This window comes from Alexandromys fortis, unplaced genomic scaffold (assembly GCF_014885135.2).
Source record: "Alexandromys fortis isolate MF-2015 unplaced genomic scaffold, M_Fortis_MF-2015_v1.1 scaffold_34, whole genome shotgun sequence".
NCBI lineage: Eukaryota > Metazoa > Chordata > Mammalia > Rodentia > Cricetidae > Alexandromys > Alexandromys fortis.
The window spans coordinates 4,355,495-4,375,850 of NW_026067933.1; the positions used below are offsets into that span (position 1 = coordinate 4,355,495).

The following is a 20,356-nucleotide window of genomic DNA, read 5'->3' on the forward strand; positions in this document are numbered from 1 at the left end:
AGTCCTCACTTTCTAGATGTTGATGCAGGAGGATCACAAGCTAGACAGAGATTCAGTCTTAAAACAAATAGGTAGGCAAACATCAGGATGAGAAAATAAACACGACCGCATCCATTAAACTAGTGGCAACCACCGTACATTACATATATTAAGAACGATAACTTTCAAAGTTACAGAATGTTTGAGCCTTTCGATGAAAAATGGGAAACTGTGGTTTTAGTGAAATAAAAGGAAACTATACTAAGCAAGAAAATAGAAGGGGAAAATTTTCCAAGGCCACTGGTGTGTGCTCAACAAGTTACGACGCTCATCTTCTGCCCTCTGAAATGTGAACTCTTGGCTCCCAGGCCTTTGACTCCAGACAGAACAACACTAACAGAAAGTCAGTAGACCTTCCTGGTCTGTGCGTAAATATGTGTTGGAATTGGGAATAGTAACTTGCTACGTGGTTTATAACATGTAACATAACTGAAGACTATGATTCTCATCTGTCTAGGTCCATCTTCCACTAGTTGGTTAAACCACATGAAGTTGCAAAATTTTGTTTAGGTCAAAATGAGTAGAAATTGGCAGGTGCATTTAATTTAAATCAATGGAAGGGAATGGGAATAACGGGGACAGCGACGGCATGAGCAGCTGCTGGAAAGACTTGCAGGAGGCAGGCTGGAATAAGCCAACTTGACGCTTCCTTTCAAGATTCGCAGAAAACCACGGACATTTATAGACTTGAGTTCGGATGACTATTTTAACGTGAAAAGAAGCAAGTTTAAGGACTTGGGCCATCAGTTCTGCATCCTTAGAATATGAACTACCGCCGGGGCTACAGAATACCTACATCTGTTCCCAGGTCAGTGAGGTTTTCAGTGCCATATATAAGTGAACAATTAATGTGTATTCATCACACTTCCCAGAGTTCAGAGCGCAACTGAACTCTTTTGGACCTCATTGCATTGAGCATTCGTCTGGTTTCTTCCCAATTTCTCCTGACAGCACTCCGAGCAATGATTTCCTGGGAAATCAAAGTTTCCTTAAACTCTATCCAATGTCTTCTCAGAAAACTTATTTTGAACCAAGTGAACCTGAGCTACCTCTTTTTTTTTTAAAACTTTCTTTGTATTTATTCTTTTACATCTCCCTCTCCCACCAAAATAAAACAAAATAAAAATTACGAGAAAGAAGGGCAGGGAGGATGAAGTGGAACATTTCGTCAGGGAGCTACAGTGTGACACTACAGTGAGTCACGTGGTAAAACCCTTTACCTGTGCATTTTCACAATGCAAACGTTCATCGTAAAGAATCACTGGTCTGGATGGAGGCCCCTGGTTTCTGCCACACCATTGACCCTGGGCCCTCACTGGGACTCTTCCTCGATATCCTGATATCCTGCTGCTACCCTGTGTCGTGCAGCTCCTGTGGCCCTGGGTCCTCAGGACTGACCCCCTCACCCCTACCGGAGCTCTGGCAGATCACGACGGGGTGGTGTTGGGCTGGGCCAACTCATAACCCTGATTCTGGGTCTGGGTCTGGGTGTCCCAGGGTTGGTCAGCCCGCCAGCTCTAACCACCAGGCTGGGCTCTTCCGCATGCCTGGGCTACCTCTTAGAACATCACTTTTGAGGCATGGTGAGGTCTTCCTGCAAACTCCCTCATTATCTTTGATACCAACGCTCGCAATACTCTGCACACTTGAGGGCTTTTCTTCCCACCCAGCAGATTCGAGTCAGTATTGACTGACGTACAAAATACTCATCGAGGAAGCAGAATGTGGAAACACAAAATTATATTTCCATTTGTTACACTGACTGGTATTTTTTTTTCTTAAATAAATGGAAAGTCAGAAAAACAGAAAACAGACAAAACTAGCTGGTTAACAGGTCAAAAACTGTTGAAGAAAGAAAAAACAGGACGTGGCCTTCATGATCCATAGTAAATTAAGCTATTTCCAGCTTACTTTTGATCTTCCATGTATTAAACGGAAATCTCTGTTTGCAGCAATAAAAGAGATGCAATCTTTGTTCAAGGGGATTTGACAGCCACAAAGGTCAGAGAATGGCAGCCCTACCCATTTTACTTCTCTTCCGCGTACTGTGTGAAATAACAGCTTCAGTCGGATTTTACCTTGACAGTGAAGCGTTTCTTCTTTGGTGGGCTCCACACTGTGCCCGTCGAATGAATGAACGCACGCAAGGGCCTTAAGGAGGTCACCAACACATAGGCTTTAAGAATCACAGATAGCTCTTCTGCTCTGAAGATTGCTTCACGTGGAGCAAGGACTGCGGTGTGATTCCTAGGAAAAAAAATAAAACAACATAGCACTGCATTTAGAATTGAGTATGTACTGTGTGTGTGTGTGACCTAAAGCTCTGTAATTCCTCCCCTTGGAGCCCAGGCTTCTACTGCGGATTTCCCGAAACAGTTGCAGCTGTGGGTTACTCTTTCGCCACCAGGGGGTGCTCGGGCTCGGAGACACGCTACCAAATGGGTAGAATTCTCCCAAAGGAAAACAATACTTACGATAAGGTTTAAAGATTTCTGAAAATTAAATTGGTGGCACTGCCTGTGACCATGTCAGATTCGTGGGAATGTAACAGCAGAAGTGAATACATGAATTTGGGTGAGAAGCTACCTCCACCACCCCAGGCCGTTTCTTACTTTGGTGATCTCTCTCCTGTTTGTGCAAAGAGAGTGACTTGTTTAACAGCAGATTGGCCGTCAAGAATATGCTAGAATACTTCCCCAATTATCCCACATCTACGAAACAAACACCCCATCATTCCTGATTATTAAAGGCCGAGTGTGAAGAAAACAGCAAATAATATTAGTTTCTTGTTTTGTGATGAAACAAATATACTGCCATCCTAAATTGTACCAAAATATATCATCATTTGCTTTCCTGTATCATATCTATATGTCAGGTATTTAAGTCTAACAGGCAATATGTAAATTGTGCTTACGACAACCGAGGAAGTTAAAATTCATGCGGAGGCTAGATATGAATTCTCGTTAAGTACTGTTAAATGCAGAAACATTATCTAGTTAGCAATCGTACGGTTAGATGAGGCAAATTCATCCATGTCTTGAATGACCTGACTAGAATATATTTTTCTTTGTGGTTGATATACATTCTAAGATCCTTTCCCTGGAATCCCTGGAGTCCAGGAGGAAAGGACCATGTGGGGAGGGGGAAAGGCAGCAGAATACAGGTGTACAGGTGATATGAAGGAGAAAGGGGAGGTGTGTGTAGGAAAGTTTCAATGGGGGAGTAACGGGGGGGCAGAGGAGGAGGCCAGGAGAGGGCTAACTAACCCTAGGGATGTTTGGAAAAGCCATATGGAAACCTACTGTGTATAAACGTCATATTTATGTACTTTTTTTGCATAAGAAAATGCGAGTTTCATGAGAATCACCCTAAGTGAGGCATGATGTTTTCTTTCCAGCAGCTACAGACAGCAAAATAAAAGCCCAGTGCAAAGTGTGGGACACTTCCCTGGTCAGGAGTGTCTCAGAGATCCCCTGAAGGATACTGGCGATTGCTATTGCTCTTGGTTGCCCTGATGGTAAGTAAGATCCCATTGCTGAAGACACTTCACACTTTGGTCACAGGACATGGAGAAATGAAGCCAGTACTGACCAGAAAGCTGCCTCGCTGCTGGCCAGCGTTTGCAGTAGGGGAAAGGACTACGTGCAGATTCCTGAGGCAGGAGGAAGCCATCAACAGCCCTACCAGTCATGAACCCTGAGAATTATGATAATGACCTGGGGGGGGGCAAAATATGCCCCTGGGGGCAATAGTGGTATAAATGTTATGGGCTATGTTGCTTGAACATATGGCATGTTCCACAGGAGGAAAAGGATGTTCAGGATTGTGAATCTGGCTAAGAATGCCTGAGGCACTCACAGGCTCCGGGGTTAAGCCTACTAGGTTTGTTAAATGAACATTTTATCAAACTGCTCTCTAAAATCCTATTCCTGTCGATATTGTAGCTCTCAGACCTCATGGGAGGTGTTTCTTGGTACAATAGACAGTGGTTAACGCAGAAACCCACAGCCTATCAAAGTGCAGAAACTGAGGGTCAATGGAGAGTTCAGCTACAAACAGACCATCAATGGAGCCCAGGCCCCTGCACCCCCATGGGAGAGGGGGAAAGGACTCTAAGAGCCAGAGGTCAGGGAGGACCTGACTGAAACGGCTTCATTAATGAACTCACGGCAGCTGTGTTCGCTTACACTAGATCTACGGAGGATCAAGCCACTCAACAGTTGAACATAAAGCAGGAAGGGTCTGTCAAGCCCCGCCCCTAACTGAGGAGCTGTTGAGAGTTGATGGCTTATGGGGAGTCAGACTCCTTTAAGAGTGTGGCCCTGACAGGTTGATCAAGTGCCAGTGAATCACCCAGCTCCCTACCCATAACTATGTAGGGAGTAAAATTGGACTTGGTTATTAAAAAAGAAAAGGCACAAATTTGGGGCGGTGCCTGGTGGAGCTGAAGGAAGTTAGGAGGAAGAGAAGAGAGAGAATAAGATCAAAATACACTGTACATAATTCTCAAAGAATTAGTACAGATATTGTATTAAAAATACCCTTTCCTGAAAATACATTGGACGACTTGATACCCTTTCTTAGACAGTAGGAATCATAAAAATTTAATAGCTAAGGAAAATCCATTCAGCCATGCTCAAAGACTAGAGCAATGTCATGTGAGTATAAAAAAGAAGTTAAATTTTTATAGTTTTACATTGTCAAGGTTCTAAATTCAATTTACATTAATATAACTTACTAGCTACGAGTCCAATTTACCTAAATGTTTATTCTACAGCAGCAGAAATTTGAATTAGTCTAGGAGAAAGTCAATGATGACATTCCCTTTCAAGACACAATAACTGAACCTCTTGTGAATGGGGCCTAGCAATTCGTTAAGTGGCAAACCACCCCACTACGCCCCTTCCCAACAACCAAGCTTTCAGATCTCATTTCTAGATTTTTTTCTTGTTTCCTACAGTATATGCTGGATGGCACATTCAATGTGTTTATCTTACAGCTGTTCGCGTTGCCAGTCCCATGGTTTCCATATATGTGGCTTGGCTCCGTTTGAGAGGTGACTGGAGGCACTCAGCTGTGACTGTGTCCCCTGATCCAGGCACACAGAGGGACTCACTGGAAGCCGCAGTTCTGAAAAGAGTCACAAGCAAAACACAGTCATTCTCTGTGGTTCTTTCTGGGAATTGCTTCCAAATTAGACCGTGCTATGTCAAAAGGACATCCCTCCATTCTGAAGCCAGACTGGAGCTGTGGCGTAAGAACACTTGATAGGGGATGGAAACATGAGGGCTCAGGCTGGGAGAGGAGTGGAGGGGGGTGGTTGAAAGGGAGGACTGGAAAGGGGGACAGTTCGTCGCTAGGCAGTAACCTGGTGTGAGGGAATCTCCCAGGAATCGACAAGGGTGACCACGGCTAAGACTCCGAGCAATAGCAGATACATAGCCTGAACTGGTCATCTCCTGTGACCAGGCAAGACTTCCATGACTGGACACGAGCCCAGACACATTACCTTCTGTTAAGTTGGGAACATAGGTCCCAGTCCCTCGCATCTATCCCAGCCCCCAGGCCTGGTCTGAACTTCAAATCCCAGCAGGCCAGGGAGGGGTCAGGATACTTAAGTGATCCCCCAAAATAAGAACACGTGGTCTCCCTTTCTTCCTCCCGGGGGTCACGTTCCCGCAGCTTCCCGATTTCCCCGTCGGGGCCACCTGAGAGTGCAAGTCTCCCATTAAACCTGGATATTTCTTAATTTGGCTTGTTTTGATTTGGCTTGATTGGGAATTTTCGCATCATCAGGGAGCTAATATTAGAAAATATTCCTAACACCTTCGACCTACAGTCTGTCCTGCTGATGGGATAGTCTGGGGTAAGGGTGTTGCAGAGATTGTGGGCGTAGCCAACTCCAGCAGGCCCTGACACTGCCTGGAGTGCCAGAGCCCCGAGACTGACCGGCCCATAGACCTAGGATACAATCAAACACAAGTGGAGGGAAAAGAAGTCAATGTAATGATGCCTAGCGATACTCTCCTCCAATTGCCACCAGAGAGGGCCCATCCAATAATTGATGGAAGCAGATACAGACATCACCCACATCCAAACACTGACCAAGCTTGGAGAAATCTGATGAAAAGACGGAAGAAGCATTGTAGGAGCCAGAGGGGTCAAGGACACCACAAGAAAACCCACAGAATCAACTACCCTGGCTCATAGGAGCTCAGAGACTGAACCAACAACCAGGGAGCCTGCACGGGACCAGTCTAGTCTATATATGTAGCCTGGTCTACTTGCTGGACTCTAACAGTGGGAGCAGGGGCTGTCTTTAATATTTTGACTGGTTTTGGGAAATTTTATTCCTCATACTGAATTACCTTTCCAAACCTTAATACAAGGGGAGGTGGTTAGTTCTACCACAACTTGCTATGCCATGTTTTGTTGATATCCGTGGGAGGCCTGCCCCTTTCAGAATACACGTGGAGGAGGAGTGGATTGGGAGAGGGAATGTGAGGAGAGGAGAGGGGAAACTGAGGTTGGGGTGTAAAATAAATAAATAAATTTAATTAATAATAAAAGCATGATCAGAGAGGATTTCTTTTTGGAGTCGTTCATTTTCATTTCTTTATTTTTAACCACAGACCAAGAGACCAATTGTAATAATTGGTTCTAATTGCTCAGAAGGGAAGGTAGATGGCCATCTAAGCCCACGCTGATCTCCGTCCACACTGCTCGGGGGTCTGATGCGGACAGAAAGGTAGCGTAGGCGCTGTTTGTGGTGTGAGTGCACTCAGGAAACAGGTCGATTTCCTGACAATGGGTTGCTTCATTTGCTTTAGGTGGTTAGACCTCGTGACCTGGGAAACTTCCCAAAGGGTCTTAAACCTATTTCAGAAAGATTTAAGTTACACACATGAAGCATAGCAACATGTCTTACTTCAGAACAGTGATACTGAAATGTTTAAAAAGAGAAAATGTTGGATAAACTTAGTAAGAAAGCCTGGAAGTTATGGAAAGCTACAAAGCAACAACCTGCATCCATCAAAAGTGACATCAACTTTTGAAATCCACAGAAGCATAGGGGTCAGAAGTATTTTGTTTGTTCTAAACCATAAAAGGACACAGCTGAGATAAATACCAGTGTACCTGTACTAACGCATAGACATAGGTATTTCTTTTTAAGTTTTACAGCACAGACATCCTAGTGCCTCATGCCTGGCTTATGTCTCCATTTTATGTAGAATTAAGCACACACACTTCTCCGTAGCTCATAGTATTCCATTAAATACTACATATGACTAATTTAGGGCATTCTCCTGTACTGTGAGCTTACTGTTGAAATACTTTCCTTTGCTATTTTAACAATGATGTCATGAATACTCTCATACTACTGTTTTGGTGCACCTGTATGAGCTTATCTAAATTCTTCTAGGCATGCAAAATCACCAGGTTAATGTATAAGTGCATTGTGAATTTGTTGGGCATTATCAAATTGCTTTTTAAAACAGGTATCCTAATTTCCACTCTATCCAAGACTGTAGGAGGGTTGTGGTTTTGCGCCAGGTCACAATGCTTGATTTTTAAGTCAGGCCGTGTCTCCAGCTCTCGAAATGGAATGAAGCCTTCAAAGGAATTTCCCTCTTGTGCACATTCGATCAACACTAATATAGTCTAATTTAAAACATTTCACAGTCTCAAGTAAGAGTCACACAAGGAGAGCTGCTTGATGCAGTCCCAGATCTCATTATTCAGCACAGTGTGACTTGGTGCAAAAAAAAGTCCTGGAAATCCATTAGTAAGGCTTCCCTAGCAATCAAGTTCCACGTGTTGTAACAACGGGATTGGAATTACTCAGACTGCTTCGGTTTTGAATTTGACAAATAAAAAGCCATAGAAGATCATTTCTTTCCTTAGAAATCACAACCTTGAAATTTTTTAAAATTGCATCAGTGTGAGTGGTATGATGTGCGTGGCACTGGTTTTCTCCTTCCACCATGTGTGAGTCTAAGGGACTGAACTCAACTAGTCAGGCTTAGGAGCAAATGCCTTTATCTACTGAGCCGTCTCACTAGCCTGGAAATGACAACTTTGAAAAGGTTGAGATGGGAGCCAGGCATAGAGCATGAATTTACAGTGTACATGACCTTGGGTACAATAATTTCTTGTGGGGGAAAACGGAAATAAAATGTTGACTAAATCACTCAACCTTGTAACAAGAAAATATTTGTTTTTAATTAATATTTCACTAAATATATACATTCACAACAAGTTATTATTAGGGAAAATTGTATCTTTACCGAAGAGCTTGTTTGTAGCTTTTTTGGATGCGATGAGAGAACAGTACCATTGACTCCAGTGTCTCCCACTCACAGGAAGCCCAGTATCTGAGATCTAAACACAGCTGACCTTGGAGATGCTAGACACAGCCTATTTTTTTTAACCAGGCTAATATCTCAATGGTGTTATCAAGGTAATACCGGGGGGGGGGGGAGAAGAGAGGAGAAAAGAACTTTGTCCCCTTTTGTGGTTTATTTCAAGTGTTGGAGCTATACACAATGCTGGAAGAGCTGATGTGAGAGTTGCCAAAAATGCACAAGGGTTTTTCCATTACTGTGATTCAACAACAGAATTTAATACTGAGTAAATAAAGTTTATAGTAATTTATATTTACACACACCAGGCTTCCCCTATATTATTTCATACTTGCTGATGGCTATATTTTATGACTCCCCCCCCTGAAACTTTTGTTATTAGCTATCCTTTACTATCTAAAGTGACTCCTATTTTATTTGAGTATGGGGAAAATGAACAGGCACAAACTCCATTACTATATAAAAGATACAGTTATATTTAATGGAAATTTTACAAATGATTGTGGACATATTTAATCATCTTAAGTTATATAACAAAATCAAATATTTGTTGGGCGGTCTCTTCTTAGGTCTTATGTGGCATATCCATCCAAGGTTTTTTCAAGAAGTCTGTCACCCCATTTCCTCCCCATCTTACCCCCTACCTCCTACTCTCTAGACACATTCAGAAAGCCTAGAAGTGTTCTCATAATAATGCCAATAGTAGCTGCCGTTTTTGAGGATATTTGGGAGATGAGACCCTGTCATATGGGTAGTGTTCCAAATAACTCCCTAATTCACGGACAGTGGATAGTTAAAGTGTTTCAGAAACAATTCAACGCGAGGTACCGAGCATGCAACCATTAGGCTTGCTTGCCCACAGCATGAAGCCAGAGTGGATAGTAGATTCAGATGCGGAACATTATCTAGCCAGTAGGGCTGTGCTTTTCTTCTCTACCAACTCGTAGCCTAAGCATCCTAGTCACCAGGAGAAAAAATGGACCGTTTGTTAGGGATGCACCAAGGCTGCCATCCTTGTGCCTTTGAGCATCTGGTAGAGTGTGTCCGAGTGCCTGCTGGCTGGGGTGCTGGGATGTGAACAGGGAGACTGAGGCAGAAGTAAGGGGCCTGGCTTGGCATTTCTGTTCTTGCAAATGAACACTGGGCTTGTGGCACTGCAAGGAGTCCTCTCGATTTCAGAATGTGGTTCCCATGAGTCGTCTACACTCTTCACGATACTGAAACACAATGCTGAGCCACACCAGGCGCTCCAGGTAGCAATGAGGTAGTCAACTGTGGTCGCAAGCCAAACTGTTACCCCAGTGAACTAAAAATCCTTCCTTTGGTTGGTAATTCCTCCTGCTCTGTGAAGCATATAATTATATACAGCACAGGTAGCGACTAAAACACTGGAAAACACATGTACTGGAAAAAATGAGCTGCCAATTTTCTGGTGTGTTTGATTTAATGTTTTCTTTCCCCATAGCTAGTAATTAATATGAAGGTAATAGCAAAAGTTTAATTATGTTTCACAAATGTTTGGATGCTGTCTTGCATTTCTTATTACTAAACTAAATATACTGTGTTGTGTTTTAAATTTCCAGTGAAGGTAAAAGTCCTTGATTAGCAATTAATAATGATTTGAGATTAGAAGTATAAATACGTATAGTTAAAAGAATGCTAATTGCTGCTCCTGCCTTAGGGCATTCATAAGCCTTAATGCTTAACTAGCAGGTATAAAAGCTATGAAAATACAACATAAAACTCACACACATCACAAATATGACTTCAGAAATGCCGAAGCTGAGATTGCAGCCAGGAATAACTTCTCTTGCAGTCCCTAAGTAAAGGCTACAGATATAGGACACAGATATTTCAAAGGCAAGAAGGATAGGGAACAAATGCCCCACTGTTCTCTCTCCCTGTGCCTAAGCTCTAGCTAATACCCAAGGCAAGTAAAAGATGCTGAAGTGGCCTGTAAAGGCCAGCCTTCTGGAGAAAGGCCTAGGGTGAACCGCAAGGGCAGATAGAGATGACCCAACAGAAACACCACACTTGGAAGAGAGGAGCCGTGTCCCCAGTCTGCTCGGCCATATCCATCTGGGTTCACATAAAGAACTAGAATGAAAGAAAAGGAATAGTGTCTTTATCTCCAGCCAGAGGATTTGCATAGGACAGCAGGCGATGGCTTACACTGAACCATGTAAAACTGCTTTCTGCTGTATCAAAACAATAGAATATGAATCAAGTATCAGCAACTGCACAGTGGTTAACCCAATGTTTCTTTCACTATATCTTGGAACCTATTGAAGAAAAAAAAATGAGGGTATATAACCAGGTAAGACTGAGGGTGTGGGCTCAGGGAACACACTGGAAGAGTAGACCAAGATTCTAAGAGTCAGAATTCAGGGAAGTCCTGGAGAAAATGGTATCTTCTGATCATGACAGGCTACTGTGCTGACAAACTTGCAGCAGCCATGGTCCCCTGCAGAAGACATGCACAATTTCAGTCATTTCATTCTTTCACTCATTTCAGGAATGCTGATTCCAGCATGGATGCGGGGAGAGCTCGGGAGTTCCTACCTAAGGTCGAGGAGCAATTGATAGCTGATGGATGCTAATAGAAGGAGAGTCAGTTTTCTTTAAGTGTGGCCCCCAATAGGACTACCATGCCCCAATGCTTTAGGAATTTCTACCACCAATAGCCTTTAAGTTACCCGCCCACTTGGGCGTGGCCACTTATTACTATATATGCCCATGTAAAGCATGCATTTGGCTCTCTTCCCCCACCTCCACACTCATGAGTCTACAGATAACACAGACTGGACATAGGGCTGGTTGGAAGTTGGGGGGCTAAAAGTAAGTCCAGGAGAAGGTGGGGGGGGGAGTGGATATGATTAAAATGCATTGTATGAACATATACAAATATCAAAGAACTAGGGCTGGAGAAATGGCTCAGCAGCTAAGAGCACTGGCTGCTCTTCCAGAGGTCCTGAGTTCAATTCCAAGCACCCACATGGTGGCTCACAATCATCTGCAATGAGATCTGGCGCCCTCTTCTGGCCTGCAGGTATACATGCAGACAGAACACTGTGTACATAATAAATACATAAGTCTTAAAAAATGGCGAACAAGAAGCAAATATCAAAGAACTAACAAGCATAGTAAAATTAAAAATACAGACTAGCATTTTAGTAAGAGCATATAATCATACTATCTGCAAAGGCAGATACAATCATACTATCTGTGGATAAGAACGGGGTGACCCTGGAGTCACTCGTAAGTGTTTGGCTCCTTTTTTGAAAGCAATAGAGACGCAGTGCAAGGAACAGCCTCGCTTCTCAATCTGTTCTGGTCTTTGGATGATGATGAAAAAGCATGATGGGTACAGAACAGATGTTTGCTGAAAGGGTAACTAGAGAACTAGGGTCATCTACAAGTCTAATTGTCTTGATTTTCAATACAAAGTTGCCATTCTTAATACATTGTATATGATTTAAGGGGGAGTTAAGTGGCAAGTGTCCATTGGCCAAAACAGAAAAGCCATCTTGCTGTGAATTTAGCACATTGTATTGATCATGAGCATGTCATGCGGCCAACCAGCTGCCCTTTCGTCTGTGTGAGGCCCCATGGCCTTATGGGAAAGAGACTGCAGATGAACCCTCTTTAGCCACCATCCCCTAAGAAGGTATTTAAGGAATATTCTCCTTTCACCTTTTCAGGAGAGTTGAAAAGAGTGAGGGGCACATCCACAGGTGGTTCAAGTTCATAAAATTAGCAAGTTGTTTGCCTTCAGAGAGGAGGGATTCTGTGCAGGGAAGGTAGTCTTAGCTCACAGGACTAGAAGCTCGACACGGCAGAGCCTCTGTTGTCTTCGTTTGCTTGTTTTGAAATTTTCCCTCCATTGTCTGTCTGCTGCTAGACATAGGCTGGCACCAAATAGAGAGGATCAAATACATACATGTTTAATAAGTGAACTAAAGTTTCTTCTTACACAAACCAGCAGACATGCATCTTAGGGCTGTACTGGCTGCTTTTATGTGTCAACTTGACACAAGTGAGAGGCATCAGGGAAGAAGGAGCCTCAGTTGAGGAAATGCCTCCATAACATCCAGCTGTAAGGCATTTTCTCAATTAGTGATTAATGGCGGAGGGTCCAGCCCGTGGTGTGTGGTTCTAAAGAAAGCAAGCTGAGCAAACCAGGGGAAGCAAGCCAGTAAGCTCCCCTTCATGGCCTCTGCAACCTCTCTTGCCTCCAGATTCCAGCCTTGCTTGAGTTCCTGCACTGACTTCCTTCAACGATGGACTAGGATCTAGAAGTAAAAGTCAAATAATCCCTTTCCTCCCCAACTTGCTTTTGATCACGGTGCTTCATCACAGCAATAGAAACCCTAACTAAAACGGAATTTAAAAAGGCACAGAAATGAAAAAAAAAATGCCAGGCAGTATCTGGAAAGTTTTACTGGAGTTGTAAGCTATTAACCTGTCATTGCCTGGCTTAAGGGATGTCAAGAGAATACTTTTACCTCTCTACTGCAATGTGGAGTTTCTAAGATTGCGATGTATATTATCCATACCAAAAATCTGCAAAAACAGCATTCAGCAGCCTCACTAAGGGGACAAAGATCAACAACTCTGAGACCAGTTATTTAAGGCCAAGCTGTGGACTAACAGCAAAGAACTACGAACTCCACAGAGATCACAGGAGCCCCAGGGGGAGCCACTTTCAGATGGCCAAGAGGAAGTTAATGCACAGGGACCATGGATGGGCTTAACTTAGGACCAAAGTTTCTTGTTTTACCAAGCAGATGGACCTTGGGTCTAAGAAGACGTAAGTGGAGCCAACCAACATGCATATTCTAATTGTCCAACATGTCATGAATTGTCACGAACCAATATTTCCCAAATCTTTTACAAATAAGACTACAAATTATATTTTTCAAACTGTGTTTGTTAATGAATTGATTTGTGGGTGAAAACTTCATTTCTTGGTCTTTCTTTGCTCAGTATCTTTACCAAAAAGTAATAATAGGGGTCTTGGGAAATAACTTAGAGGTTAAGAGAACCAGCTCCTCTCGCAGAGGACCCAGGTCAGTTTCCAGCAACCTCATGGTAGCGCTCAACTACTGTAGCTCCAGTCCAGGAATCCAATGCCTTCTGACTACACAGGCACCAGGCATACAAATAGTACATGTATATACATACAGGCAAAATACTCATATGCAAAATAGAATAAAAATAATTTTTAAAGTAGTAATAAAAATGATCTACTTACAGGGGTAGTAACATAATTAAATACAATTCCCTTAAAATGCTTTGCACAGAATTTGCATATATTAAATGCTCAAAAATCACTAGATTGGTGCTGGAGAGTTGAGCCAGCAGTTAAGAGCTGGAACTTCTCTTGCAGACAACCCGAGTCCAATTCTTAGCACCAATATCAGGAGACTCACAGCTGCCTTTAACTTCTTATCAAAGGGTATCCAATGCCTCTAGCATCTGCAGCAATTGCACTCACTCATATAAGTCACACATACATATGTACGCACATACAGAGAGTTTGAAAACATAATAAATGCTGCATTAGTGGGAATTCAAAATATTGTTCCCAAAATCTTAGAAACTTTCTAACTTTCAAAACCACAGCTGAAATATTATTTCTTCTTATTCCATACTCAGATGCTTCCCATTACTGGTCACTATCAGTCAAAGGCTAATCTGTTAATTCTTTCCTGTGATTATTTTATTTGCTTGTTTTTGATTTTTTTTAAGGTCTCTCTACAGCGCTGGCTATCCCCAAACTCAATATGTAGACCAGGTTGGCCTCAAACTCAAAGATCTCCCAGCCTCTAAAGTGTTGGGATTAAAGGCATGTGCCACTGTGCCCAGTCTTGATTATTTATTTATTTACATACTGATTTATGTGTTTGTCATATGTGTCCATGTGTTGTTTGCAAGTGCCCACAGAGGTCAGAAGGGGTCACTGGATGCCCTGGAGTTGGAGTTACAGGGTATTTTTACCTGGTCAACATGAGTTTCTGGGAACTAAACTCTAGGCTTTTTCAAGGGCAGCAAGCCCTCTGAACTGATGAACCATCTCTCAGGACTCATGTGAGTCTTAATCATCGAGTATGTGCCCTTGGCCTCATAAGAGCAACATGGGAAGTACATATAATAAAGGCAACTGTGTAGTCAACTGAGACTTGTGAGTAGATTGTGAAGAAGTGCTCCCTGCTCTTTCCTCAGGTTTAGTCACCTGTGGTCCTAAGCAAGGGAGGAGTTCAGTTCCTGTGCTCTTTCATTCATCTGAAGGGATTTTATAGTAGGTTCCAGTCTTGTGCTAGATCATGAATGGATAAGGATAGAACTGACTCCCTTAGCATATACAAGTCTACTACTTCTCCTCTGTATTTTGCTCAAAGAAAACATCGCTGCAAACAGCACAGATCTAAACAGAACTAACTTCTAAACTGATCCAGAGCAAAACTTCCTAGACGATTGCAGTCGTCATTGGGATTCTGCCTACTCCAAACGCTCTGAGTCCTTTACAAATCTTTATACTTTTAATGATAATAGCATTATCCAAAGGGTTTTTTGAAGAAAACGAATATAGCAAACACACCAAAGTATCATTAGGGCATACTTCTGGCCTCGTTTGGGCAACTCACAGGCAATTTCTCAAGATCTGAAATCAATTGCATCACTGCATGTGAGACAGACCTCACTACTTCCTCTTGATGGCCTCGGATGCCTTCCTTATGCTGCTATCAGAATAGGGCATGCCATAGCACAAGCACACACCATGCAACACTTCAATATCATTCTGTTTGGGGAGGAAGAAGCAGAACGTGCACTCTGTTACAGGAAATGAGGTGTAATCCATAGCCTGAGGTAAGTGGAGACACAATTTGACCTGGAAAAATGACCAGCTCAATGACACAACAATGTGCTCTAAAGGAGTAGTCTCATCGCACAAAATCCCCACCACCTGACCCATGCATCAATCACACGCCTATCAAGCATTGCGCAAATGCAGGCTGTAAGTGCCCTTCCTTCACTTCTTTGTCAGTGGAAGTGTCAAAGTCACACAGTTCTACAAAACCAATTTTCCCCATGGACTCCTCCATGTTTTGACCATGACAACATAAGAACCTTGAATTCCACTCATATTCCTTGGTGATAAAAGCTGTGTCTAGACGACCACTTCAATTTGCTTGCCCTATGATTTCACTGCAATGACCAAACAGCATGAAAGATTGTTTTATTACTTTATGGCAGCTTAATTTTCCTGTGATGTTCTTCTACATGAATTTTCCAGAGGACAAGAAATTTTTTAAAAAAAGGAAAACGCACAACTACTCCAGGATGAATAATTTAGTATAAATTAATGAGCATCATTAATAACAATTTGAAACACAGCTTCCAGCAAATATTAATACATAAGAGTCCAATAAATATGACAATAAAGTAGATGCCTAAATCCACCTGCTGTAAAAAAAGTTAATCACTTTATTAGAGCAAACCATTTCCCTCACGACACATTTTCTGGAATAAACCATGAAATAGTATTGATTTAATTTGCATCAGGATAATTAATGGCTTACTAGAATCTGTAACAATAATTATAAATTCTTTTGAAGTTTAGTGCGGTCAATCATAATTTAAATGTAAGCTACAAACACCGGGGGTAATGGTCCCCATTTCAAGGAAACAAGGTGGTCTTGAATGACAAACCCACAGGCAAATGGCAAATCCGTCATTTTTATGCCATATTTAACATACTGAAGTATACTGTGTCACTTTCAAGTTGCTTCTTTATTTATATGTTGTTTGCAAATAAAGATATTATATTTGAGTCAGTTTTAGGGTATCAAGATTTTCATAATTTATGAATCCCAGTATAAAACAAAAATGTAGAAGATGCAGAGACTCACAAGAGTTGGCTAAATGAAGCCCCATGGGCGATAGGGACTTAGGTACCAGAAATAAGCCACAACCATGGAACACCCCAGGAAAGCAAAGAAACACAGAATTGTTAAACCAGCTTATTCTGTGTTTCCTTCATGGCAATCCGCCAGTGGTGTGACTGGAATCTATGGAGGTCAGGTTTGATTGCTTAGCCTTGGGAAACAGGGATCATTTCTAAGAGACCTCAGACAGGAGGGCATGAGACTGAAGCCAGCCATACCCTAACCCGACTTCCTGAAATGGGGTCTCCGTTTTCAGCCATAGCCAGTGAAGAGGATCATTAGCCGAGCACTTCTGTTATTTAGTGTCTTCTAAATTACTAAAGAATTAACTGAATTCAGTGATCCGACAGTGTAGGCCACTGCTGCTAAAAAGATAAGTAGGCAATCCAAAAATCCTTTCTTTCTCTGCTGATCTGAATTATGACCTGTGATGTTAATCTGTTTCTTTTCCATTAAGAATTAAGTTAAGTAATGAAGTTGAAATAACTATTTCTCCAGGAATACTTTTCAAATCTTCCTCAGAAATTTTTATCTCTTGTACTGACAAGATAATATGTATACTGTATATATATACTGATTTATATTGTTTACATACATTCACACAAAAAATACACACACACACACACGTACTGACTTATATAGAGAGTTTTTGAATTGATATCCTTAGCCTGGCTTTCAGGTTCAGTTTTGACCTTTGTGATACTGGGATCCCTTGCATGCTTGTGAAGCACTCTACCAAAAAAAGGTGTCCCAGGCTCCTTTTTCACTTTCTATTTTGAGATGAGGTCTTACTAAGTTGCTTTTACTGGCCTTAAACTCAGCCTGTAGCACAGGTGAACCTTGACTTTGGGATCTTCCTTCCTCCTTGGCCTCCTGGTCGCTAGGACTCCAGTTACCCCTGCACATTTACATGCCCCCATGCTAGTTTTCATTGCCAGCTTGACCCAACCTAGAGTCTTTCGGGGAAGAGAGAACTTCAATTGAGGAATTGCCTTGATCAGACTGGCTGGCCAATATGTCTGTAGGGCATCATCTTGATTGCTAATCAATGTAATGGGCTGTACCAAGTGTGCCTTGGCTTTTTTTTTTTTTTAAATGTCAATGAGCACAAAATATGGAACAAAGCACTAGCAGATTTAATTCGTGGTCTTGCTTCAACTCCTACCTCCAGGTTTTATGCTTGAGTTTCTGTCCTGACTTCCCTCATTAATGGACTGTGACCCAGAAGTATAAGCTATATGGACCCTTTCCTTCCCTAAACTGCATCTGGTCATTGTAGTTTCCACAGCAACAGAAAATACAGCAAACAAGAACACTCTTCTACAACAGCTCCAGATGTGAACTTTCCTTGTTTTAAACTGCTCCTTGGATTACTGAGGAAAAGTTGATAGTAAAAGGCCCTTTGTGTTTTGCTATTTATTTTTAAATGCATTAAATACCTTAAAATATTTGTGGCATTCAATATTATTCCAGGCATCTTCAATAAACTAGGGTTATATAGTCACTGATTTTAAAAGTCCAGTAAATCCTAATATCACTCAGCAGCCCCAACCATAAGAAAACCATTTAATATTATTTTCGGTCCCAAGAAATTCCAGTCAATAGATCCTTGGCATCACTCAATTTAGAAGTAACAGAAAGAACTCAAGATGGGTGGTAGCAAAGCCAAAAAATATCAAAAGTACGAGTTTTCTTCTTTTCCTTCACTCCTCTAATGAAGGAACTGTGATGATTTGGAAGCTCAACCTTTGTCGTGCATCGTGCTTGCCTTAATGAACAAAAATTAAATTGATTATAAGGGTGAACTGGGAAAGGAAGAATGTACAAAAGTCCAAAGAAGAGAATGACTGACCTGAGCTCATGGAGCTCGTGGATGCTGGACCAACAGTCAGGGAGGCTGCATGGGACCCACTTAGGCCCTCTGCATGTGTGTGGCGATCTGGTAGCTTGGTCTCTTCATAAGGATTCTAACAGCGAAAGCAGGACTGCTCCCTGGTGCTTAGCTGGCTTTTCGGTAACCTGTTCTCCATGCTGGATTACCCCGGGTCCTGCATTGGCCATGATGGGAGAAGCTGACTAGGGAAGAACCTCAGCTTGATATGCCATGCGCTGTTCAAGCCCAGGAGAAGGTGTCACTTTTTGAATGGAGATGGAAGAGTGGATGGGGAGGGGGTAGATGCGAAAGGGGAGAGGAGGGGAGGGGATGAGAAGAGAGGAGGGAACTGGTTGGTATGTAAAACCAATTTTTAAAAAATGTTATGTAAATAAAAGGAGAGGGAGTGTTTGAGCAAACAGTGTTCTGGTGAACTAGAGGTTTACAAATGAAGAATTGGACAGAATTTTGCTGTGTGATGAGGGCCGTGGGACAGTTCAGTGCACAAAGGTGTTTGCTGCCGAGTATGAAGATACACTTGAGCCCACATCCTGGAATCCACAACGTTGAAGAGCTTTAACTCCACTGGGTTGTCCTCTGACCGCCACACGTGGACTAAGGTTTGCCCCTCCCCCAAGTCAATCAATTGATTAATCAGTCAATGAATATATTTGTGGGTTGAGTAATACTAAATCTTTAGTATTGTTTTTTTTTTCTTTAACCTTACCACCTTATAAACATAAACTGTTTAAAAAGTCCAACTGCTCCACAAGGCAGTTGTGGAATCTTTGTAACCAGAGGTGATGCTGGGGTGGGGGGCAGTCTTACCTTTCTTGCCTAGCCAATGTGATGCTCTGCTCTCTCAAAAGGTAATTTTGACCTGGGTCCCCTGCCATAATGTCTCAGTCTCCTGTGGTTGGAGTCAGGTTCCATAGCCTAAGTGGGCTTCGGTGTTCTTCCCAAAGAGTTGGGAATCACCAGTAGGACAGTAAAATTGGATTTAGAGAAAAAAAAAAAAGCACCCAAAGTTTCTGTAAGGATTTTGAAATACAAGAGTGCTCATTCAATTTCATGGATGAAGAGCGAAAAGTGACAGAAGTTCGTGGCCACCATTATCCATCAAATGATCTGCAATCCGGGTTCTTGACACTGCTTCAGAGTTACTTAGCCAGCCTCCCAGTGGTTCACAGCCTTCCTAATGCTGCGACCCTTTAATACAGTTCCCCATGTCATGTTGGCCCCCAGCCATAAAATTATTTTCATTGCTACTTCATAACTGTAATTTTGCTTCTGTTTGAATCATAATGTAAATATCTGTGTTTTCCAATGATTTTAGGTGATCCCTGTGAAAGATTCATTCACCCCCTGAAGGGTCAGGAACCTCAGGTCGAGAGCCTCTGCTGTGGCTGCTGCTGGTTTCCCGCAGAAGGTGGCTCTTTACTCAGCATTTTTGTCCATCCCTCAATCTAACCATTCTTCCCCAAATCATTTAAAAATGTTCTTAGTGTACTTTTGTCCTAGGAGTCTGAAATGACATTAAGGCATGTATTTCTGACTAGATTTTATTTAAATTGATTTGAAACACTAGAGGTTTCTTGTTTCCCTGTTTTGCTTTCAGCTGTGAGCCACGTTCTATATAATTAAGGGTTCTCACCCACCAGCAGTCTAAAATGCTGTTTCAATGGCTCCCACACAGTAAACAGGCCTATTAAAATCTGTCCACAGGTAACAGGTCCCTTAATTAAGATCTCGGTATCTTGGCACTATATCCTTTTCCTCTTGGTCTGTGTAGATTTACCAATACACTGTATAATTGGAAAGTTTTAAATATCATTTTATGGGTTGAGCTTGCATTTTATAGCCTGCTGTGAACATATTTGAAAGTCCTTTTCCCCTAAATGACACAACGCTGTTTGAAAATTGGCTGTTGACTGACCCACGCTGGGTGGAGAGGAAGAATAAAGAAACTGAAACATTTGCAAAACATGGAAGAGAAGATGAATGAACAAATCCAGTTTGCTTAAACACACCATCTTTCTCCCCTTCTTAGTAATTCTATTTAGAGTCAGAGTAAACATTCCCGGGTCTGCAATATTTGGAACACTGCGTCATAAATAGTGATGGCTTCATAC

General features: G+C 42.1%; 1 protein-coding gene across 2 annotated transcripts in view; it reads right to left on the reverse strand.

The window, feature by feature from the left end:
- Cped1 (cadherin like and PC-esterase domain containing 1) overlaps positions 1 to 20,356 on the reverse strand; it is a 295,142-nt gene that overhangs the window by 179,011 nt on the left and 95,775 nt on the right. For both annotated transcript variants that reach the window (XM_050145850.1, XM_050145851.1), the window contains 2 exons: positions 5,037 to 5,169; positions 2,118 to 2,286 (listed from right to left, as the gene is read on the reverse strand). In XM_050145850.1, coding sequence (XP_050001807.1) covers positions 2,118 to 2,286; positions 5,037 to 5,169 — 302 coding nt within the window. The remainder of the gene's footprint in view (positions 1 to 2,117; positions 2,287 to 5,036; positions 5,170 to 20,356) is intronic.